Source organism: Crassostrea angulata, chromosome 6 (assembly GCF_025612915.1).
Source record: "Crassostrea angulata isolate pt1a10 chromosome 6, ASM2561291v2, whole genome shotgun sequence".
NCBI lineage: Eukaryota > Metazoa > Mollusca > Bivalvia > Ostreida > Ostreidae > Magallana > Magallana angulata.
Genome location: NC_069116.1, coordinates 17729992 through 17756827, shown reverse-complemented (window position 1 = coordinate 17756827; position 26836 = coordinate 17729992). Strand labels below are relative to the sequence as shown.

The window sequence follows — 26836 nt, the reverse complement described above, 5'->3', positions numbered from 1 at the left end:
CAGCATTTTCTATTCACTACTAGTATGTCGTCTTTTATTCCACTCATTGGGAAGGCTTCGTATTTGATTAATTACAATTAATTTTGTAAAAGATTCTTCCAAGCAACGTTATCTCTCAGTTTACTAAGATTGCATAACTGTCTTCTCTTATGTACAGTCAAACAGACCAAAGTTTTGTCAAAACCTTGTTTGCATTGAAGCCATATAGGTGCCTTATAAGAGAATACTTGACTGCAGCTTATGACATAAATTATTTGACTCAGAGAAACGACTACACGACAGCAAAGTTTAACGTGAGTTTTTGATTTATTGACCTTACGGAATCTTTATTGAATTAAACCAAAGTTAGAATGAAAATAAAACTTATAGAATTTATAATTGTATTCTAAATTTCTTTTCAATGTCAAAAGTATTTAAACAATATATAGATAATTTGAATAAAGTAAAGATTTAACAAATTTTTTTTTTTACAAAAATAGTATTCAACTCTGTTATGATGATGTGTAATTTTTAAAAATCAAATAAGTTTGACGTCCTAAAAAGCTTTCTATATCTTTGATTTTGGTTATATATGTATGAATGTTAACAAAAGACTTTTTGTGAAGTTTTGATTCATACGGGTTCTTAATTTGGCTTTGATGGCTTGATATTTAGATGGTGGCAACCCAGAATCGGGCAAAACTGAATTTCAGTGGGTATTTACATGGGTCTATTAGCTTTCCCTTGGGTTCTATACATTTACCTTAAAACATTCACCCTTAAACGTTTTTACGAGAGAGAGAGAGAGAGAGAGAGAGAGAGAGAGAGATTGAGAGAGAGAGAGAGACAGAGACAGAGACAGAGAGAGAGAGAGATTTTAAACGTAAGAAGGCAGGCAGGACAAATTCTTCCCTTTGGCATTAATTTAAAAACAAAGTATCATTGATACGGGCTTGTCAAATGACCAGGTGCCTTGATTTTTTCAAACACAATTCCGTATTTAATTATATCTTTTAATACATAAATCAAAATGATACCTGACTAACATTTCTTGTATTAATATTTGTTGGAAATTATTTTATGATGTGTTACTAATTAAGTCCCAATGCGTTTGGGGAAAAAAACATTAAAATGACGTATTTTTTTCACTACGACGATCCTTCCTTTTAAGCATGAACCTTGCTCTTATGTGTAATCATACAGAGAGCTTCAATGATCATACACAACGATTATTGGGGTCTTCCGTCTTCACATATCATTACTAAAGATTCCTAGATGACTCGTTCGATTTCCTCCAAATTTCAGGGTTGATGTATAATTGTAATATGAAGTTTATTCGGCATTTTTACAGTTTTTGGAAATTTCCTTCCGGTCGGAAGTCATCGTCCTTAAAAGATTTTTAAATGGCAATAAATCTTATCTGCCTCATAACTTAAAAACCAATTAAGATAGAGCGTATGGTTTTTATATGCATTTACTACAAGGCAACGTCCGTCGTTTCTTCTGGTTGTCACAGGAAGTAAGACAGTTTTTCAAATTTTTGCTTTCTAATAATTCTTTCGTGCCTATAAAGACCCTTTTTAGTCCCCTACCGGTTTCACCGGAGGAGACTATAGCTTTCCTCTGCGTCCGTCTGTCCGTCCGTCCGTCCGTCTGTCTGTCCCACTTCAGTTTTCCACACTTTTTTTCTTTATGCATTTGAGGAATAATATGAAACTTGCTGAACAGCTTCAAAATGTCAAACTACAGATTAAGTTTACATTTTTGTAGCGTCTGGTTGACATATTTTCGAGAAAATTAATTTTTTATATTCCAATTTTTTAATGTTCGGGTTCGGTATCGGGTTCGGTGTGAAATGATTAAACGAAGAAAGTATGTAGTCAGTAATAATATTGTGCATTACTTGGAGCATTCCTTTTATTGTTTCTAACAAAACAAATAAGTTCTCTAAAATAGTTTCAAGCATTGTGTTGTTAATTTAATCGAAAGGGTTTTTTGTATAATTACAATCGGGTTCGTTATCGGGTTGGTCTGTTGAGTCGGGGTACAGAAGACGGTAAGAATGATATTCTGCATAACAGTCAATCTAATTAAAATTAGATGTTCTGAATCCGCTACCGCTTCTCAAACAGAAGTTTGAGAAGCATTAGCGGATTCAGAACGTCTAATTTTAATTAGATTGCAAAACAGTGCATTGTTTCCAAAATTTCTACAAACCGGTAGGGGACGTGTAATGCTTATGCAATACTCTCAGAATGCTTGTTTCATTTGAATCATACACGTCTTCTTTCTCCACTGTTGAATAAAACAGTTACTCCTTTTTAAAAGCAATCAAGGCTTATTTCGAGTATTTTGTTAGTTATATTCGCAGAAGTTTGCCAAAAGTAATGAATATTTGTCCCCTGCCGGTGTCATCGGAGAGGACTATAGCTTTTCTCTGCGTTCATTAGTCCGTCTGTCCCACTTTTTCTTTATACTTTTGAGGAATAATATGAAACTTGCTGAAGGGCTTCAAAATGTTAAACAAAAGATCAGTTTTGGAGCGTTTAATCGACATGTTTTAGAGAAAATTCATTTTTTAAATTCCAATTTTTTCAATGATCGGGTTCGTTATCGGGTTCGGTGTGTACTGAAATAAACGGGACCAGTATGTGATCATTGATAATCTGATGCATTACCACTCCCATCATATGGCTCTTCCGAACGAAGACCTTCCCCTTTTTCTTGGCAAATAACTACTGCTCCTCGTTCGGCAGTGTCCTCCGCGTTCGGAATAGCCGTATGATGGGGGTGATTACTTGAATCAATAGTTTTATCATTTCTAACACATAAATAAGTTCTGTAAAATTGTGTAAAATATTGTTATGTACATGTCATTTTATCGGCCGGTTTTGGGTTTTTTTTTAAAATGTTCTATTACATTATTTATCGGGTTTGGGCTGTTAAACATTGGTTTGATTCGGGGTAGAAGACGGTAAGTAATGATATTGTACATAACAGTGCAATGTTTTCATAAATTAATACCAGCGAATACGTTATAGACTTGGCGAAATTACACGAGATAAAATAAAGATAAATAAATTATTTTACCTACTTTGTATTTCGTTTCGTTATCAACTTATAGTTTGAATTTCCTTTTATACACGTGTACATGTAAGTCATTGATACAATATCATGTAATTTTACTGATTCTTCGTGAAAGTCAATGGCAAAAGATGTTTTTTTTTGGGGGGGGGGGGGGTTAATTAATGAAATATGTATTTTCAATGCAATTGGTCATAGCTTATCCTGAATTTTTTTTTTACTTGCGTTGCTCTCGGGTGACCTTTCTAATACCCAATGAGTCATTTCTAATGAGTCTTTTCCAATTCTGAAAGCTTTGATTTTATGATTTTGCGGGATAAAATGCATAAAAAGTACTTTTCAAAATTGATTGTTTATTTAGTCTTCATTTTTGTGAAGCATATTCATCGTGTCTTGTTAAAGGAACATACCATTTTAGTTCATACACAAAGAAAACAAAATCATAAATAATTAGATTTGAGTACCAAAATTAGACTTGAATGTCTTATCGACCTCGTATTATTGTTTCATCTTTATTTCTGTACTTAAAAAAAAGGTTTCGTGCATACCGAATGTAAAAATAATTAAAGGGCGACTTCTATTGTTTATCCTTTTAAAAAGCACAGCATTTTCTATTCACTACTAGTATGTCGTCTTTTATTCCACTCATTGGGAAGGCTTCGTATTTGATTAATTACAATTAATTTTGTAAAAGATTCTTCCAAGCAACGTTATCTCTCAGTTTACTAAGATTGCATAACTGTCTTCTCTTATGTACAGTCAAACAGACCAAAGTTTTGTCAAAACCTTGTTTGCATTGAAGCCATATAGGTGCCTTATAAGAGAATACTTGACTGCAGCTTATGACATAAATTATTTGACTCAGAGAAACGACTACACGACAGCAAAGTTTAACGTGAGTTTTTGATTTATTGACCTTACGGAATCTTTATTGAATTAAACCAAAGTTAGAATGAAAATAAAACTTATAGAATTTATAATTGTATTCTAAATTTCTTTTCAATGTCAAAAGTATTTAAACAATATATAGATAATTTGAATAAAGTAAAGATTTAACAAATTTTTTTTTTTACAAAAATAGTATTCAACTCTGTTATGATGATGTGTAATTTTTAAAAATCAAATAAGTTTGACGTCCTAAAAAGCTTTCTATATCTTTGATTTTGGTTATATATGTATGAATGTTAACAAAAGACTTTTTGTGAAGTTTTGATTCATACGGGTTCTTAATTTGGCTTTGATGGCTTGATATTTAGATGGTGGCAACCCAGAATCGGGCAAAACTGAATTTCAGTGGGTATTTACATGGGTCTATTAGCTTTCCCTTGGGTTCTATACATTTACCTTAAAACATTCACCCTTAAACGTTTTTACGAGAGAGAGAGAGAGAGAGAGAGAGAGAGAGAGAGAGAGAGAGATTGAGAGAGAGAGAGAGACAGAGACAGAGAGAGAGAGAGATTTTAAACGTAAGAAGGCAGGCAGGACAAATTCTTCCCTTTGGCATTAATTTAAAAACAAAGTATCATTGATACGGGCTTGTCAAATGACCAGGTGCCTTGATTTTTTCAAACACAATTCCGTATTTAATTATATCTTTTAATACATAAATCAAAATGATACCTGACTAACATTTCTTGTATTAATATTTGTTGGAAATTATTTTATGATGTGTTACTAATTAAGTCCCAATGCGTTTGGGGAAAAAAACATTAAAATGACGTATTTTTTTCACTACGACGATCCTTCCTTTTAAGCATGAACCTTGCTCTTATGTGTAATCATACAGAGAGCTTCAATGATCATACACAACGATTATTGGGGTCTTCCGTCTTCACATATCATTACTAAAGATTCCTAGATGACTCGTTCGATTTCCTCCAAATTTCAGGGTTGATGTATAATTGTAATATGAAGTTTATTCGGCATTTTTACAGTTTTTGGAAATTTCCTTCCGGTCGGAAGTCATCGTCCTTAAAAGATTTTTAAATGGCAATAAATCTTATCTGCCTCATACCTTAAAAACCAATTAAGATAGAGCGTATGGTTTTTATATGCATTTACTACAAGGCAACGTCCGTCGTTTCTTCTGGTTGTCACAGGAAGTAAGACAGTTTTTCAAATTTTTGCTTTCTAATAATTCTTTCGTGCCTATAAAGACCCTTTTTAGTCCCCTACCGGTTTCACCGGAGGAGACTATAGCTTTCCTCTGCGTCCGTCTGTCCGTCCGTCCGTCCGTCCGTCCGTCTGTCTGTCCCACTTCAGTTTTCCACACTTTTTTTCTTTATGCATTTGAGGAATAATATGAAACTTGCTGAACAGCTTCAAAATGTCAAACTACAGATTAAGTTTACATTTTTGTAGCGTCTGGTTGACATATTTTCGAGAAAATTAATTTTTTATATTCCAATTTTTTAATGTTCGGGTTCGGTATCGGGTTCGGTGTGAAATGATTAAACGAAGAAAGTATGTAGTCAGTAATAATATTGTGCATTACTTGGAGCATTCCTTTTATTGTTTCTAACAAAACAAATAAGTTCTCTAAAATAGTTTCAAGCATTGTGTTGTTAATTTAATCGAAAGGGTTTTTTGTATAATTACAATCGGGTTCGTTATCGGGTTGGTCTGTTGAGTCGGGGTACAGAAGACGGTAAGAATGATATTCTGCATAACAGTCAATCTAATTAAAATTAGATGTTCTGAATCCGCTACCGCTTCTCAAACAGAAGTTTGAGAAGCATTAGCGGATTCAGAACGTCTAATTTTAATTAGATTGCATAACAGTGCATTGTTTCCAAAATTTCTACAAACCGGTAGGGGACGTGTATTGCTTATGCAATACTCTCAGAATGCTTGTTTCATTTGAATCATACACGTCTTCTTTCTCCACTGTTGAATAAAACAGTTACTCCTTTTTAAAAGCAATCAAGGCTTATTTCGAGTATTTTGTTAGTTATATTCGCAGAAGTTTGCCAAAAGTGATGAATATTTGTCCCCTGCCGGTGTCATCGGAGAGGACTATAGCTTTTCTCTGCGTTCATTAGTCCGTCTGTCTGTCTGTCCCACTTTTTCTTTATACTTTTGAGGAATAATATGAAACTTGCTGAAGGGCTTCAAAATGTCAAACAAAAGATCAGTTTTGGAGCGTTTAATCGACATGTTTTAGAGAAAATTCATTTTTTAAATTCCAATTTTTTCAATGATCGGGTTCGTTATCGGGTTCGGTGTGTACTGAAATAAACGGGACCAGTATGTGATCATTGATAATCTGATGCATTACCACTCCCATCATATGGCTCTTCCGAACGAAGACCTTCCCCTTTTTCTTAGCAAATAACTACTGCTCCTCGTTCGGCAGTGTCCTCCGCGTTCGGAATAGCCGTATGATGGGGGTGATTACTTGAATCAATAGTTTTATCATTTCTAACACATAAATAAGTTCTGTAAAATAGTGTAAAATATTGTTATGTACATGTCATTTTATCGGCCGGTTTTGGTTTTTTTTTAAATGTTCTATTACATTATTTATCGGGTTTGGGCTGTTAAACATTGGTTTGATTCGGGGTAGAAGACGGTAAGTAATGATATTGTACATAACAGTGCAATGTTTTCACAAATTAATACCAGCGAATACGTTATAGACTTGGCGAAATTACACGAGATAAAATAAAGATAAATAAATTATTTTACCTATTTTGTATTTCGTTTCGTTATCAACTTATAGTTTGAATTTCCTTTTATACACGTGTACATGTAAGTCATTGATACAATATCATGTAATTTTACTGATTCTTCGTGAAAGTCAATGGCAAAAGATGTTTGTTTTTTTTTGGGGGGGGGGGGGGTTAATTAATGAAATATGTATTTTCAATGCAATTGGTCATAGCTTATCCTGAATTTTTTTTTTACTTGCGTTGCTCTCGGGTGACCTTTCTAATACCCAATGAGTCATTTCTAATGAGTCTTTTCCAATTCTGAAAGCTTTGATTTTATGATTTTGCGGGATAAAATGCATAAAAAGTACTTTTCAAAATTGATTGTTTATTTAGTCTTCATTTTTGTGAAGCATATTCATCGTGTCTTGTTAAAGGAACATACCATTTTAGTTCATACACAAAGAAAACAAAATCATAAATAATTAGATTTGAGTACCAAAATTAGACTTGAATGTCTTATCGACCTCGTATTATTGTTTCATCTTTATTTCTGTACTTAAAAAAAAGGTTTCGTGCATACCGAATGTAAAAATAATTAAAGGGCGACTTCTATTGTTTATCCTTTTAAAAAGCACAGCATTTTCTATTCACTACTAGTATGTCGTCTTTTATTCCACTCATTGGGAAGGCTTCGTATTTGATTAATTACAATTAATTTTGTAAAAGATTCTTCCAAGCAACGTTATCTCTCAGTTTACTAAGATTGCATAACTGTCTTCTCTTATGTACAGTCAAACAGACCAAAGTTTTGTCAAAACCTTGTTTGCATTGAAGCCATATAGGTGCCTTATAAGAGAATACTTGACTGCAGCTTATGACATAAATTATTTGACTCAGAGAAACGACTACACGACAGCAAAGTTTAACGTGAGTTTTTGATTTATTGACCTTACGGAATCTTTATTGAATTAAACCAAAGTTAGAATGAAAATAAAACTTATAGAATTTATAATTGTATTCTAAATTTCTTTTCAATGTCAAAAGTATTTAAACAATATATAGATAATTTGAATAAAGTAAAGATTTAACAAATTTTTTTTTTTACAAAAATAGTATTCAACTCTGTTATGATGATGTGTAATTTTTAAAAATCAAATAAGTTTGACGTCCTAAAAAGCTTTCTATATCTTTGATTTTGGTTATATATGTATGAATGTTAACAAAAGACTTTTTGTGAAGTTTTGATTCATACGGGTTCTTAATTTGGCTTTGATGGCTTGATATTTAGATGGTGGCAACCCAGAATCGAGCAAAACTGAATTTCAGTGGGTATTTACATGGGTCTATTAGCTTTCCCTTGGGTTCTATACATTTACCTTAAAACATTCACCCTTAAACGTTTTTACGAGAGAGAGAGAGAGAGAGAGAGAGAGAGAGAGAGAGAGAGATTGAGAGAGAGAGAGACAGAGACAGAGAGAGAGAGAGAGAGAGATTTTAAACGTAAGAAGGCAGGCAGGACAAATTCTTCCCTTTGGCATTAATTTAAAAACAAAGTATCATTGATACGGGCTTGTCACATGACCATGTGCCTTGAATTTTTCAAACACAATTCCGTATTTAATTATATCTTTTAATACATAAATCAAAATAATACCTGACTTACATTTCTTGTATTTATATTTATTGGAATTTATTTTATGATGTGTTACTAATTAAGTCCCAATGCGTTTGGGGAAAAAAACATTAAAATGACGTATTTTTTTCACTACGACGATCCTTCCTTTTAAGCATGAACCTTGCTCCTATGAATAATCATACAGATAGCTTCAATGATCATAGACAACGATTATTGGGGTCTTACGTCTTCACATATCATTACTAAAGATTCCTAGATGACTCGTTCGATTTCCTCCAAATTTCAGGGTTGATGTATAATTGTTATATGAAGTTTATTCGGCATTTTTACAGTTTTTGGAAATTTCCTTCCGGTCGGAAGTCATCGTCCTTAAAAGATTTTTAAATGGCAATAAATCTTATCTGCCTCATACCTTAAAAACCAATTAAGATAGAGCGTATGGTTTTTATATGCATTTACTACAAGGCAACGTCCGTCGTTTCTTCTGGTTGTCACAGGAAGTAAGACAGTTTTTCAAATTTTTGCTTTCTAATAATTCTTTCGTGCCTATAAAGACCCTTTTTAGTCCCCTACCGGTTTCACCGGAGGAGACTATAGCTTTCCTCTGCGTCCGTCTGTCCGTCCGTCCGTCCGTCTGTCTGTCCCACTTCAGTTTTCCACACTTTTTTTCTTTATGCATTTGAGGAATAATATGAAACTTGCTGAACAGCTTTAAAATGTCAAACTACAGATCAAGTTTACACCTTTGTAGCGTCTGGTTGACATATTTTCGAGAAAATTAATTTTTTTATATTCCAATTTTTAAATGTTCTGGTTCGTTATCGGGTTCGGCGTGTATTGAATAAACGAGGCCAGTATGTAGTCAGTAATAATATCGTGCGTTACTTGTACCATTCCTTTTATCATTTCTAACAAACAAATAAATTCTGTAAAATAGTGTCCAGCATTGTGTTGTAAATTTAATCGGCAGGGTTTTTTTGTATCATTATTACAATCGGGTTCGTTTTCGGGTTGGGCTGTTTAAATGTTGGTTTTATTCGGGGTACAGAAGACGGTAAGAAATGATATTGTGCATAACAGTGCATTGTTTTCACAAATTTTTACCAGCGAATACAGAATAGACTTGGCGAAATTACAGGAGATGAAATAAAGAGTATTATTTTACCTATTTTGTATTTAATTTCTATATCAACTATATAGTTTTAATTTCCTCTGTTCTTTTATCTCTGATTTAAGCATGACATCTCGTTTACAATAGCTCTGAAATAGTTGTGTGCTTGGAAGCTTTCATAGAATAATACAAACCGGTAGGGGACGTGTATTGCTTATGCAATACTCTCAGAAGTTCAAGTTCAAGTTCATTTTTGTTTCACTCATAACATAAAATATTACATGAGGTGCAGAAGAATTATATACAAAAGTATAAGAAAAGCAGGATTTACAAAAAAGAAACAGAATAAAGTAAACAATGAATTTGTTATAGTTGTTACGTTGGATGACCGACCAAATCAAATATTTTTTCTAATTAAAGTACACATTTTCATAAGTATTACATTATTTGTAAATGACATAAGTGTTCTAAATTTTAAGATGTTTGGGTTTTTAAGATAATAATTACTAAACAATTTTTTTCTTACATGTGACTCTTATAAACCAGATACAAGTACATCTGTGGTTGGTTAAGGTTTATTTCAACTGTATGCAAACGTAGGGTTCGTGTGAAGATGACCTCTTATCGATACCCATCAGACTCTAACGAGTGTAAGGAGAAGGGGTGGTTTTAATCAGACTAATTAAAAATTGGACGGAAGAACCACTCGGTGCTCGGAACGAGATTGCATCTAGTTAGGCGATCGATCGGTGTTAACTGTTTATAACTTTAAGTGCTTTTTGTTTGAATGATGATTCCTTTAGATTTCCAAGCAACATGTCAAAATATTATGCAACTTAAAACAATTAACCGCCTTATCATTCAGATCGAGCTGCCATTAACTGATTAGCTTTCCAGTATTTAATTGTCATCCCAACTTTAACAGGGTTAATCCATATTTGATAAACCTAAATATTTCATGAACTTAGCCCAAATAAATAGACTATTCATGTTTCTAGCTAGTACCGATATCAAAACAACAGACAATTATGATTCAGATATTCAGATATTTACATTCATATTTTTACAAAATATACTTTTGTTCGTTTGTCGTAGTTGTCATGGTCGTTTAATCAAATATGCAAACATTAGATAAGTACATGAATATCAAATAGATACCTATGGTAGCATAGATCTGCCACCACTTGTCAGATAATTATGTCGACTTGTCAGATATTAATGTCAACTTCTCAGATCTTTATGTTAACATGTCAGAAAATAACCATATTGACTAGAAAATCAATATTTTGATGTTAAAGCTTGTAAGTGCCACTAACTGCCATTTACTTGGCATCATAATATCTGACAGGTCGACATAAAGATCTGACAAGTTAACATAATTATTTCACAAGCCGACATAAAGATCTGACAAGTTAACATAATTATCTGACAGAAAAAATATTATGGCCACTAGTTTAAAGAAAATTTATATTATAAGTCGACTTGTCAGATAATGATGTTGACTTGTCAGATGTTATGTCGTCTTGTCAAATAATTATGTCGACTTGTCAAATAATTATATCGACTTAAAAGATGATTATGTCGACTTGTCAGATCCTTATGTCGACTTGTCAGAATGGATGGCACAAATTGGGCGTGGAAAGGTTAAAGTGTTGAATTCTTAAACACATGAATAAGTGACAAGTCGACTTAATTAACTGACAAGTGAACATAATTATCTGACAAGTCGACATTAAGATCTGACAAGTCGACATGATTATCTGACAAGTGGTGGCAGATCTATGCCACCATAGATACCAGTAAAACATATAGTACATGTACATCAGATAGAATTCATACATGTACATTGAACTCAAAATGCGCCGTTCAAACAATATGGCAGCATATATATATATATATATATATATATATATATATATATATATATATATATATATATATATATATATATATATATATATATATATATATGTATGTATATATATATATATCAGGCTTGGGGTAATGCTAAATGTAATGGTAATGCATTGCAATGCATTCCATGTTTTCAAAGTAATGCTAGTAATGTGTAATGCCACAAAATTAGCATTACAAGTAATGGTAATGTAATTCATTACTTTCCAAAATCTAGTGTAATGCTGGCATTACATGGCATTACTTTGCATTACTATGCTTATTTATGCATGTTCACTTTAAAAAATTTGATGAATAAATGAATAGTTGAAATTGAATTTGATTAAATTTCTTTTTTAAGAAGAAAGAAATAATTCTAGAGATAAAAATGTTTTAATTGTATTATTAAAAAAGATTTTTAAAAATTCATTTTGAATTGTTAATATTACTAAATATAACAGCACAATTTCATAACATTTTTAAGAGTGTTGTTATTAAGAGTTTTTAATCATTTAAACAATTTACTCCAATTAGTTTGCACTTCAATAAGAAATGTGTCAACAACACACTATGCCCCCAGGGTAATCTAAGTATCAAAACAATCTATTGTTATAAGAAGTGCTAAACACCCCAATTCCCTTCCCTTGTCCCAATAGAATAGGAGATAGACATGCACCTTTAAAAGCAAATTGAATGCACTGTCCATCCATGATGAAAATCAATATCACTTCAAATATTATAACCCATTTGAATATAATTTTACTTATTCTCTCTCTCTCTCTCTCTCTCTCTCTCTCTCTCTCTCTCTCTCTCTCTCTCTCTTGTATATTAAGTACACTGTACATTAGTTTGGACTGATAGAAAATACAAGATTCATGTATTTTTTCTATTATTGCACTTAATATATCCTAAGATAAAGATCGTCAAACAGTACTTTTCAGTCCGAGCGTCGACTGCTCCTGTAAAACATTTATTTAGTATAGCTGGGAAGATTTTCAAACAAACAGGATGCAGTTAAAAGATGAACCCTTTGAAACTTCGATCATAAAGTGCAACAGCAATCTTTTGTCTTAAAGTGTCCTCAGTAGAAAGAAATACGATTCAAATACAGTATCTTAAGAAATATAATTGGGAAAAACCATCTGTTTATGAATTAATACAATTAAGTGTCCAAAATTATAAAGATTTGTGTAATCTGGGGAAATATCTCTATTTAGCTTTTGATAATCGCAACATTATACCATAAATTGTTTTTTGTTATGCATGTAATTCTGTGTCTTTATTTCGTATCCTACATTGTATCATGCCAAATGTCTATAAATATCATTTTACTTATGTAATATGTTGTTCATAATGCCACAAGATGATTATATATTGAGCAAATAAATAATGACTCTTGTATAGTCATTGAATTTGAACTTGATACTGAGCATGAACCTGTAGATATGTTAAAGAGTGTTTTATATATGAAACATTTGCGAAAACTCTTTATTAGCTTAACTTTTTAAAAACAAAGTAATGGTAATGGTAATGCATTACTTTACTCATGTAATGGTAATGTAATGCATTACTTCAAGAAAATCAAGTAATGGTAATGGTAATTTAATGCCCAAATTCATGAAGTAATGGTAATGTAATGCATTACTTTACAATGTAATTCGCCCCAAGCCTGAATTATATATATTTATATATACGAGGGTTGTTACAAAAGTGCGATTTACGGCAAAATTACTGTGTACTTTGTAGGATGACGTATGTTTTTATCAAATGACTACCAATTGAAAATAAGTATGCGCAAAATCATATGATTTTAAAGTTGTTTTCAAAAGAGATTTTTATTTTGCATGAATTCGATTAACGGAGAACCATTTTATATTTCCACGACGTCAGGTGACGTCAAACTACTGAACAGGCTTGGGGTAATGCTAAAGGTAATGGTAATGCATTGCAATGCATTACATGTTTTCAAAGTAATGCTAGTAATGTGTAATGCCACAAAATTAGCATTACAAGTAATGGTAATGTAATGCATTACTTTCCAAAATCTAGTGTAATGCAGGCATTACATGGCATTACTTTGCATTACTATGCTTATTTATGCATGTTCACTTTAAAAAATGTGATGAATAAATGAATAGCTGAAATTTGATTTGATTAACTTTATCATAAAGAAGAAAGAAATAATTCTTGAAATAAAAATGTTTTAGTTGTATTAAAAAAGATTTATAAAATTTCATTTTTAAATTGTTCATATTACTAGATATAACAACACAGTTTCATAACATTTTTATGAGTGTTGTTTTTAAGAGTTTTAAAGCATTTAAACAATTTACTCCAATTAGTTTGCACTTCAATAAAGATATGTCAACAACACACTATGCCCCCAGGACAACCTAAGTACAGTGTATCAAAACAATCTATACTTATAAGAAGTGCTAAACACCTCAATCCCCTTCCTTTGCCATGTCCCAATAGAATAGGGGACAGACATGCACCTTTAAGGGCAAAATGAATGCATTGTCCATCCATGATGAAAATCAAAATTACTTCCAATATTATAACCCATTTGAAAATAATTTTACTCTCTCTCTCTCTATCTCTCTCTCTCTCTCTCTCTCTCTCTCTCTCTCTCTCTCTCTCTCTCTCTCTCTCTGTCTGTCTTGTACATGTATATTTAGTACATTAGTTTGGACTGATAGGAAATACAAGATTCATGTGTTTTTTTCTATTTTTTCACTTAATATATCCTAAGATAAAGATTGTCAAACAATCTTTCAGTCCCAGCTTCCACTGCACCTGTAGAACGTTTTTTTTAGTATAGCTGAGAAGATTTTTAAACTAATAGGATGCAGTTAAAAGATGAAACCTTTGAAACTTTGATCATAAAGTGCAACAGCAATCTTTTGTCTTAAAGTGTCCTCAGCATAAAGAAATCCGATTAAAATATATTAAGAAATATAACTGGGAAAACCCCTCTGTCTATAAATTAATACAATTAAGTGTCCAAAATTATAAAGATTTGTGTTATCTGGGGAAATATCTCTATTTAGCGTTTTAATAACCGCAACATTATTCCATAAATTGTTTTCTATTATGCACGAATTCTGTGTCTCTATATCATATCTGACATTGTATCATGCCAAATGTTATAAATATCTTTTTACTTATGTAATATGTTGTTCATAATGCCACAAGGTTATTATATATTGAGCAAATAAAGAATGACTCTTGTATATAGTCATAGAATTTGAACCTGATACTGAACATGAACCTGTAGATATGTTAAAGTGTTTTATATTTGAAACATTTGCAAACACTCTTTATTAGCTTTACTTTTTTAAAACAAAGTAATGGTAATGGTAATGCAATACTTTACTCATGTAATGGTAATGTAATACCCATTTATAAAACGCATGTTCACACCATTATTTGTCAAATTTTTGTTTAATGTCTTTTGTGTCATATCGTAGATCAATGGTCCGATAATCTCTGTCCACGCAGTTTTGACTTCAAATAAGGGAATAAAACGAATCCATAGGTGCAAGATCCAGGCTGTAAGGGAGCTCAGGGTGCTGCAAGAGCTCAATATATCAATATTTCCTTTTTCAAACCTTCGATTCCAATTGTGGTTTTAATTGTAAACCTTTGTCCTATTAAAATAGCAGCATATAAGAACATTTTGGTCTCCATCGGAGATTTTTCTGCGTGCACACAAAATTTAATGACGGCCCGGTGCTCCAAAGTTACCATTTACGTTGACGTTTTTGACTCATTTTTCTAGCGTTGGACGTCCATATTTGGCGATAAAACGGTAAGAAATTCTTCAATTATAAAGAAACTTTCACAAAATGACCTTCATAAGTTATTCTGATCTGATTATATATAAAAAGTTTCGCTGGTATCATGCGAATATATATATATATATATATATATATATATATATATATATATATATATATATATATATATATATATATATATAATATTAGAAATACTCTCTTGACCCGAAGAGACTGAAAAAAAAAACAGATCCCCACGGAGACGGTATTCTAATCAAAATTATTATTGTGAGATGTTAACGGCACATATGATGAAACTGTCTGAATTTTTAGTGATCCCATTAGCTTTACGATTACGATCATTAGCAGGGTCACTAACATTTGTGGTCAAAGCTTGTCCTTTCTAAGATCATTTTGTCGTCGTGCATATGCGGCACTAGCAGGAGGTTAAAAATATCTGTTCACTTCTAAAGAATTTTAAAAAAAATCAGATTGGATATAGAAATGTGGGTAGAGTTTCTTGGAAAGTTTTCCATATTTGACATGGCAAGATGATGAGATACTCAAATTTTAAACAGAAAGCTCAGGTTCAAAAACTAGATACCGTTTACTCTCGTTTGCTGAATATTACATGCTTGGGAAACTTCAATTTTCCTGTAATCAGTTTAAATGATATATTGATAATTGAAGTGTATTTTCGGTTGTTTTCAAAGATGGTTAATCATGTTCATTAGAGACTTAATTTATATCATTCGAGCAACTTATTGAAGCCAAAGCTCAGAATTTGGATTGATACATATTTTTTTCAAATTGCAATTAGTGTCTGAATGAAAAATGTTGAGAAAACATTGATCAGGCAGTTTATATTTTTGTTCTAAGTACGTTGACTTGGTCCCAAATTTTTTACATTTTGATTTTTTTTTCAAAGTGGATTATACTGGTCCTGACGCAATTTTGGAAGAAAAAAATGGCGTATTTTTTCATTCTGCTTTGCCACACTACGACGATCACGTTTTTTAAAACATGAGCCTTGCTCCAATGTGTAATCATATAGATAGTGTTAGGGTCTTCCGTCTTCAATCCATTTTGCAGAAGAGATGGTTTGTATGATTTTCAAATTTCAGGGTTGATGTGGTGTTCCCTGAAGTTTATTCAGCTTTTCAGTGTTTGGAAATTTACTTCCCATCGGGTTCATCGCCCTTAAAAGATTTTCAAAAGTCAATTTTATCTGGGACTTTTGGAAATTTACTTCCCATCGGAAATCATCGCCCTTAAAAGATTTTCAAAAGACAATTTTATCTGCAACTTATCTCAAAAACCAAAAAATAAAGAGCGCTGAAAATTTCAGCAATGAAAGACGTAATGGTTTTCTGGTGCATCTACATCATACCTTACTTCCAGTTGTTACAGGAAGGAGACAAAAATGATGTTTTTTCTAATATTTTTCTTTTGTGTTTATGATTTTTTTTAAATGCACATTATGTGATTTGTTTTAAAATCGATTAAAGCAATCTCTAGATTTTGGCCACTAAAAAGCCGAAGCAATGGTTTCGGTGAAGGACTTGTGCCTAGGCAACTGGTTCAAGTCCCAACTGACGAAACTTTTATCTCATCTGAACGAAAGGTTGAAATGAACTTTTCTGATCACCTGTTGTCTGTCGCCCGTCTGTCTGTCTGTCTGTAAACTTTTCACATTTTTGACTTCTTCACTAGAACCATTAGACCAAATTTAACCAAACCTGGTACAAGGCACCCTTATCTGTAGGAAATTCTAAATTTTAGAAGGGAGATAATTACGAAAGAGTGAAAATAGCTGTGTGGCTGAAAAACATTCTTCTCAGGAACCACTGCACCAGAAATGACAATATTTACATTGAAGCTTTCTTGTAAATCATTTTCTGAGAAACAACTGCACCAGATATGCCAACATCTATATTAAACCCTGTATGTATAGTGATGATCCTAAATTTATAAAATCGAGACTTCCAGACTAATAATAGGGCCAAAAGAGGGTTTTAAAGTTTAAAAATAAAAAATATTTGGGGAAATTATTTAAAAACTTCTTTTCAAGAACTACAATGCTATAATTACTAGTTTTGTATTTAAAATATATATCATTAAAATTCATTCGTTTGGAAACATTGTTTTAAGGAAGGAGTCTTTTCTGGTTTCGACTTGCTAAACGTAAATTTGATGAATTGTTCATTAAATCAAGATGAAAGGAAATTAAAATAGTATATTTTTCTTTCTCTTTTACTATTATACAACTTGGCATAGAAAAATGTAATCAATGTTTAGAATGGAACAAGGACTATATTTTTGGCGTAATATTGGCGTAGGAAAATATCACATGTTGCGCAATTCAGAATTGCTGCAGATTATATATATATAATGAGTCTGTTTTAGCATTTTAAAAACAATAACAATAATGTTGGAATTTTTTTTACTAATGTAAAATAATAATATGATACTTGGGTTTCAGAATATGTTTTTAAAATATGATTTGCCTATCAAATAACATTTTTATAAGCTTTTTAAAGCGCCCATTCTATACATTGATTTTTGTGAAAAAATCACTAAAATCAGTTTTTCTCTCTTATGAAACGATCAATATATTAGCTTTTCTGTCAATTTATATCTTTATATAAAGTCTTCATAATACATAAAAATTAGAAATTTTTTATTATTGGAAGGATAAAAAAATAATCAAAATTTCTTCAAAATTTAGGAAAAGTAGAGGAAATGCGGGCTAGGCAATATCAATTTTAGTATAAATATTTTTTCCAATTTAGTAGTATAAGCTGATAGACACTCTCATGGTCTATGATTTCATTGAAGATTTGAATCTTCAAATCTTAAACAAATGTCTAAAGAACTATAAAGAGCTACACTTATTTTTATCACTCTTTACGTTGAGGAAAAAGGTAGTGACCTTGACCTGACCTTTATCCGAAAACAAAAAGGTTAAATTTAATTAAACTGATAGAATCATTAAGTAATATATGATCCGTTTGACTGTGTCAAAATTTCATGCATTTCTTATTATAAAAAGTATGTTTGATAATAAAAAGACTCCTTCCTTAATTTTATACCTCTCACTTGTAGGTTTGGTATATTGAAGGTGACGTTAAACGTAGATTTAACTTTGGGCTGCAAGAATTGCACAATCAGAACAGAGTTTAAGGTACGTCAATAGTTTTTTTATACACCGAGACTTATACTTTTTAAGACTCTTCGTCACAAGATGGCGATTTAAATGTTTGTATCAATTAATTCATATGTATATCGTCATAGCTCAGTGGTTAAAGTATCAGGCTTGTGAACCGCACGTCATGAGTTCGAATCCACCTGGGGCTTTTGTTTATGTTTACTGAATGAAATTTTTGAAAGCATCATTTTTTAGGCTATTTGACATATATACTTCTTATCCATCATGCTTTCTATCATAATCAAGTAATTTTCTGCTGATTTGAGAACCTATTTCACGGTGTAGACTGTGTAGTGAGGCACCTTAAATTTGTGGTTATTTATTGACTGTAGTCAGAAACTTGCATTTATTAAGACTTCATTTGAATTGATATACAAATAAAATTAGTGCCTAAAACTAGGATTTTGATAAGGATATTACTCAGATACCCGATTGCTCATGTTAAATGCCACGCTGCAGTATTCCGTCTTACCTCGATATGAGTAAAGTCATATCATGGAAACGAATAGATCAACCAAGGCACAAATTTATCCATCAAAAGAAAGACAACTCACCAATATAAGGTCATTGCCAACTTTTCACACTACCTCTTTTGGGTCCAAATATACGCATGCACTAATTAATCGCTCTTTTTCAACATCTTGGAAAAATTCAAACAATTGTTCATCACGTTTGATTTAACCGCTAAATTAGTCATCAATGATAGAAATCGGGTGACCTTAAGTAATTTTAAGTATTGTCAAATTAAGGTAGGCACATGTACATGTACCTATTCACTTCCATTATTTTCGTAAGCGGTTATCTCACTTTTAAAATATTTTTTATTGCCAAATTATATGTGTTTGATGCCCAGCGACTTGACATTGATTACTTTGTAATGCAAACAATCATGGCTGCCTTAAAACGAGAAGCAAGCGAAAGAAGAAAAATGTATTCAACCCTAAATTCGCAATGTCTACTTTTCCAAATAATTAAAAACCAATAAAGATTTTGTAATGCATAATTGAAGCGAGGGGGGAGGGGGGGGAGCTACCATATGGTAGCTTTACCCCCATAGTTGGGTTTCTCCTTCACGTTTTTGGATCAGTTTTATAAAAAAATATTTATGGAAATCCAGTAAGGATTAAAACCAATGTTTCTACACTCCCAGGTTGCATATATCTGCATTCATCTGTACAAGTTAAGTTTCGTTTTGCCGATTTATTATTTTTATAGACAATGTTGAAAATTGAACATTTGTGTAATGGAATTACACATAGCACTTAATTTAGGTAATTAATTGAAAAAAGGACTTGGTTTTACAAGATACCCACTTACATGCAAAGTTCTCTGTTCTGAAATTGAAAGTGAAAATGTTTCAAGAACTTTTTGATAAATTTATTAGTCTTTTTGTGCAAATTTTATCCAGCCTAGACTTCTGTTTTAGAGAAATGAAATTTTATTTCCGATGTTTCAGAGCCCGATCTTTAAAATCCTATTATAATTATAGTGCATATTTTTTGGGTCCATAAACTAGAGATGGACATATCACCATATTTTCACAGTGGCAGTGGTTTACCACTTGTAGATGACTGAACATTTCTCAGGGTAGGGGCATTCGATGTTTCAGGGCCCGATGCTTAAAACCCCATTATAACGATTGAATAGTGTTCTATAAGTGGGGACCCGAATCTTAAATTCTAGAGATGACCACTTAGCCATATTTTCACAGTGGTAGTGGTATACCACTAGTAGATGACACTGAAAATTTAGCCCCCAGGGTAGGGGTCTTTGTTGTTTCCAAGACGATGTTTGAATTCCAATTATTAAGAATAGTGTATCTTTTAGGGCCTTATATCTCAAAAACTATAGATGACCACATGAACATATTTTTACGGTCATTTAAAAGTAAAAATGGCATTTAAATACACACTCACTCAAATATTTCTTTATCAAAATAGTTCAAAATAACGTATAATTCTGCTTTTCTTTTTAAATTTACGAACAAACAATCTTTCAAAAGGTACGTGGGTAAATTCATTATTCTTCAAAACATTAAATCAATTCATAAGATGACTTATGATATAATAAATAACAAGATAAATAAATAAATAAACTTTTATTCATAAAAGTAGCAACCGAAAAACAAAAATAAATAACAAACCTAAGCGCATTTGATATACGACTTTTTTTTTACTTGTTAATTGATTTAGAATAACAAGCTTATATTAAAAATAATAAGTCAGCTCATCACAAAAGATCTGTTAGTTTTTTTTTGTTTTTTTGTTTTTTGTTTTTTTAATTACCCTTATTTCATTGTACGACGAAGTAATATCGTACACAAATAAATCTTTATTGCAAAAACATGAAACAAATATAATAGTATGATAAGATTTTTAGGTAAGTGAATCGTATATCTTGTTTTATTTGGCATCGTTTTCAAAATTGAAGATGTATAAATCATGTTACAAACTAAAAAGCGAAAAAATTAGAATTAGTGAATGATAATATATACATAAGGTTAGTTCAGGCTCCATTTCACATTTTCCAAAGTAACCAGCAAAGATACCGATTTTGTTCTGGTTGTGAAGCCATTTCATTTTCTTTAAAAAATGTTTACATCATAAAACCTACCGTTTCGTAAGAAATGTGCTTAAAAATATGAATATTCGTAACTTTAAAACAAAATTGTAAACACTAACTTGACACATGCTTTCTAACATAATCAATTATAGTACCCCTTACCCATGACTTAGAACCCCGTCAATCAAAGTAAAACATTTCAGTTTCTCATCATATCATTTCACCCTGTCTCTTTTTTGATATTTAGAAGAAATATATAATTGTATTTAAGATCGTCAATTCTAACAGTATTAATTTAAGACTGATAGCCTTTTGGACGAAGGGAGTAATACATACCCACTTCTTATTCCCTAACTTCCTCTACAAAATTAGGTCAAGATTGGTCAGTTAGTTTCCTGGGAGGAGCTTATACATATATGGTAATATATGGGAAAATTAAAGTTCCAAACCGGCGTATTTTCACTCAAATGTGTTCTCGCGTGTTCATAACGTCGAAGTCAAAACTGTAGATAAGCATCGATTAGATGAAACAGATTCGAGGTATTCCGAACTCCGTGTTCCAAAAAGGAGTAACAAAAGGTGAAATTATATGATGATGACACCTGAATGTTATAAAGGCGCATGCCTTTGTTCATATCAGGGGTGAGAAAACCATGTATTTTATTCTATGTATTAATAAATGCTATAATAATCTTTTATTATGAAAATAAATATTGCAAATTATTGCCACGAATTGTCCGCCATAAACATGACCGGAATGTAAAAAAGGGTAAAAATCCACTATATAGTAGGTTTTCCGTGGGGGTAATCTGGCCATAAAATTAAAAGGGGAAAACCCACTATATAGTGAGCTTTCCGTGGGGGAAAAATTGCTATATAGCCATTTTTCTGGGGGGAAAGATGGCTAGGGGGAAAAGGCACTATATAATGTCGGTTTTAATTAAAGGCCGATTTTGTAATTGTTTACGACCTATTTGATGCGGAGCTGATCTCAGAAACTATCAGAAATATGACTATGAAATTTTAAGAATAGGGAGACTATAGTTTGAAGTTGTGCACTATTAAGCTATTTCATGCCAGTGGCCCCATTTTTGGAGCTCGCCTAGGCACGAAAATTAAGAAGGAAGTTTGAATCAAAATGTTTAAAAATCTCATTGCCATATCCATTTACATGTATTACGTAATGAGGAATTTTTAGGGGCCATTAATAAATTATCTAGAGAAGGAAACATATTTTAAAAAATTGTTAAACATTATAGAAAAGAAAATATCTGCATTTACTCAGTTCCACAAAACGATACATTAATGACTGTCCTCATTATGATACACAGGGCTGGCCCCTAAATTATTCAACCATTTCTATCTCAAAAATGAACAACAATTTTCAATTAGTGTATTTACAAAAAATGTCAGAATTCAAGAAATCAAATTGAGGGGTGGTTCTGAAATTTTATTGATATTTCACCATATCCTTTCAAATTATTCGACGGAAGACCTACTCGTTACTCGTAACGAGATCGTATCTAGTTTACAGTATTATTACATTATCATCAATTACAAAGACGTTATATTTTTCTTTGTAGACTTAGAGTATAAGAGAAAGGAATGGAGTTTTATCAGTATAACCAACAGAATGTGATTGAGGCCTTGTGTTCTAACAAGAAGAGTGTTTTCCTTGATACTTTAAACAGAATTATCGATAATGAAGATTTTGCGGCCGATTTTGAGGAAGTCAATTTAGAGGTTAAATCAAAATGTAATGGAGAATCAATTTTGCATAGAGTATTAAAATACAAAGATTCTGTTACACTCGAATTTGTTAAGAAGTTTGCGGGGAAGAATCCTGAACTCTTAAAAGAGCAAAGAGATTTAAAAGAAATTTCGGAAGTAAGCGACTTTCGAGGTCAATCCCCCCTGCACGTCGCAATAGTCAACGGATATGCTGACGCCGTTGAAGAGATTTTGAAAATTGCTGATAAAAATGTCATGACCCAAGAGTTGCTTTGCATCTCTGCAACGGGGAAAAAATTCAAGAATACGGTTTTAATGGGGCAGCTACCAATAAGCGCTGCCGCTCTTGCCTGCAAGGACGAAGATTTTAAAGTATTAGATATACTTTTTGATAAAGATGCTGCAAGTACCATCTCAACCCAAAACCAGGAAGGGGATACTGTATTTCACTCCTTGATCAAATATGCAGATATTCATTCTGATCAAATGCAGCATATTGTACCCACATTTAAATTCATCTGGAATAAATTTGCCGAACATTGCGAAAAATCGAAGTTTACGAAAGTAACAGATATTCTTTTCTGGGAAAACAAATCAGGCATGACACCACTCCGATTATCTGCAAAACTTGGCGTCAGTGAGCTTTTTAATTATTTGATCAATATTGAAGATGTCTACTGTTTTTATAATGTAAAAGACGGTATATTTGATATTAGAATGTACGATGTTACTGAATTTGATCGATTAATTAGTCTTACAGAGAATTTGGAAGATAGTCAAAAAGGAAAAATCTCAATTTTAGAGAGTATTTTTGATTCTAAATGTACTCATACAGAAGCATTTCAAATCCTGGATCAAGAATTGGTCAGATTCATTTTGGATAAGAAATGGCGCTCCTACCAAACATCACTCATTTTTTGGATGTGTCTGCATATTATATTTATGTGTGTTTTTACAGCATCGACTATTGAAAAATCAAGGCATAATTTTCTCTCACAGAACATTGAGACATCGATTTCGAGCGAGGTTGAAATAATTCTTACAATAGCAGCTGTGTTCTTAATGGTGGGCGGTATAATTTACCTTTTTTTCTCTTGTATGTGTATAAAAGAGTTACGTAGACGTCGGAAAGCCGAACATGGAAATCATTCCAATGTAGGGATAATTATGCATAATTTTGACTACATCTTGTGTTTGCTGATCACATCCGTTGGTGCAATAGGAGAATCTGTTCTAATTTTTTTCAGATGTCATTGTGACTATCAATTAATATTTGCATTGATATCTGGCTGGTATTTTACCCTTTATTTCTCTCCTTTTCGAAAAGAAACCGTTTCTTTTACGTACATGATAAAATCGGGTGTTTTGGAAGATTTTGCTCCCTTTGCATTGGTTTATTTTTGTCTGTTGATCTCGTTCACAACAATTATGTTTATGCTTTTCCACGGCATGGATGGTGTAGAAGAGTTTGATACTTTTGGAAGTTCTCTTCTGGCGATGTTCAAACTAGGAGTAGGTCTGAATGACATAGGTATGCTGAATCAGGCTAGGATCCCATGGCTAGCCTACACACTATTCGTTGTGTATGTAATTCTTTCATTCATTCAACTGTTCAACGCGTTAATTGCTGTCATGTCACAGACCTTCTCTGGAGTCCATGGTTTTAAAAATTCGTACGCTCTATATAACAAATTAAAAATGATAGAACTTTTCGAAGACATTTTTTTAATCTGGGTCAATATTAAATGCCCATTTAAACGTAAACGCATCTTTAACCAGGCAAAACATTGGAATGAAATATCATTTGTAGAAAGAAGCGTGAGAACGGACCGATTTAAGAAGGGAAAACAAGAGAGACAGGTGCGCATCTATTCTACAATGGAGTTGGATGACCAAGAGGAAAATATAGATGACAAGGAAGAGAAGAAAAAGAAAATGAAAAACACTATTGCAGAGCAATTGATTGAAGAAAAACAAAAAGGAAGGAAAAGAAAAAGAAAAACTCCACATTTAAAGAAATCCAGCAAAACTGATCCCGAGAAAGATATAATATTCGTTAATGTTCAAAAATGTACTAGTAACAAAACATCTCAATATCCAGAAGGCATTACACTTACTAAATGGTAAATTAGATACTGGCAAAGCGGCATGGTCACGATTTACTTCCAATTTTACGTTTCCATTATTAATAATAAAAATACATCACTAAAGTATTTCTTATATCGTCAGCCAAAAGTTTTGTCAATTTTTTAGCTAGTTACAGAGCTCACAATTTTTCATTATTTGAACAAAGCTTGCATCATGTTATTGTTAACATATGTAGTATATACTGTTAAAAACATTTTGTCGTAATGGGTTTCTATATACAATATTAATGTGAACATGATTAAACAGTTTCCAGCGTTATCTCTCCTTATTTTGATTTTTAAAATGCTCTCTTTATTTATCAATCTAGATGTAAACAAACACATGGCACGGACCATGTCTACATAAAATAGAATTGTGAGCTCTTTTTCTAAATTTAAACTAATGTTAAACCTTCGGATGACCAAAGTTAAGAATTGTAAAAATTAATTGCTTTCCAATTATTATATTATGGGAAAGCACAATATTAAGGAAAAAAAACCCATGACCCTTTATGTCCATCTGTAAATACTTCCGTGAATTTGCAAAACAGTTTTTATATGAATATTTTATTTACCATAATGAGGTTATTCATGATCATTCCCATAATTCCCATAAAAGATGACATCAAAAGTGTAATTGTGTAACGTATGTATGTGATTAATACATTACACGTCGGCGAACTGTAAAAATTAAAATAATAATAATAGCATAAAGAGAGTGTATACATGTATGTAATAAGGTCGCATTAGTAATACATTGTATTTTCGTTAAAACGACATTATGATATTTTGTTATTACGAGATAATTTCTAATTAGTTGAATAATGTTTTTTCCAGAAAAATTCAAAATACTGACCAGTGTATACTTGTTTTATCTTACATTATTGTATAAAATGCAGAAATGTTATAACTTATGTAGCTTGATATAAAAAACCTAACATTTCTTTCGTTAAAAACATCAATTGAATACGGCATATAAAGTTTGAAATTATCACCACCATACATCAATAAATCCAAGGAGAAAATGGTGGATAATTGTAAATTTCAAAAATGAATTGAAAAAAATTTGTTTTTGCACAGAGTAATTAGGGCATGAAAAGGGAAAACCGTATGCATTTTCATAATCTTCTCCACGCATATCACATTTAAGGTTTTCCCGCATACTTTAATTATTCAGGTCGTTGTTTAAATGACTAGCTTTATTTCTCAGCTAAAATGTAAAATGTTCACATTTCCGTTTCAACAGTCGTAAAGCTTAAATGTTATTTTGTAAAATATTTCAGTCGGCTTTTTAAATGATGAAACTTGACGTAGATCGTGCACTAAATTAAAGGTTATTCAACAACTTAAATTGAACATATTTTATCAAATAAAACACATACATAAGAGATGACTTTGTACAACTAACAATTTATTCTTCTTCTAAGTTTATTTATAAAGGAAAACATTTCATTTGGGCATTGTATTAGGTTCGAAAAATAAATGATGTTCTAGATTTCTTTAAAAAGATTCAAATAGCTTTATATCAGATTTCAATTTGAGATCCAACTCTATCTAAAACAAACAAAAAGCAGTATCTTAAAATAAATATAGAACTTTATTATATCCATAACGCCTTGACCATTATGACGATGGCATGCATAGGAGAATGTGAAGCGTCCATATTATGATTTGTTATGTACATATGCAAAGCATGTTTCTTCAGTATGAGCTGGTATATTTCAATTTAATTGATTGCATTATGTTTGTTTACAATTGCTATACATGTTTGTTTTATAAACCATGAATATATGTCTCCAATGAATAGTTAGTGTTGTTTTACGATCAAGTGAATAAATGTAAAATTTCTCTATTCGCTACCCGTTATTCTTTTCAATTTTAAAGATATCATCAACTACTTTGAGCATATAAACAACTTCATTTTACTTAACTTGAAAAGAATGTCCATTTTAAAAAGTTATTTATTTATATTTGTTCTGCTTCCTGGTCTGAAAAATTTGGCCGTCCACCCTAATGTTTTAGACCGGTAGCTAAATACCTGCGCTATATCTATTGCAGGAAAAGAAAATATTCA

The 26836-nt window shown here is 31.8% G+C and overlaps 1 protein-coding gene across 1 annotated transcript; it reads left to right on the top strand.

The window, feature by feature from the left end:
* Positions 1-7516: 7516 nt before the first annotated feature.
* On the top strand, positions 7517-26722 carry LOC128186597 (transient receptor potential cation channel subfamily V member 4-like). The gene is made up of 3 exons (XM_052856425.1): positions 7517-7643; positions 18241-18319; positions 22489-26722. The coding sequence occupies exon 3, from the start codon at positions 22511-22513 to the stop codon at positions 24761-24763; it is 2253 nt and encodes a 750-aa protein (XP_052712385.1). The 5' UTR covers positions 7517-7643; positions 18241-18319; positions 22489-22510; the 3' UTR covers positions 24764-26722.
* The last annotated feature ends 114 nt before the right edge of the window (positions 26723-26836 follow it).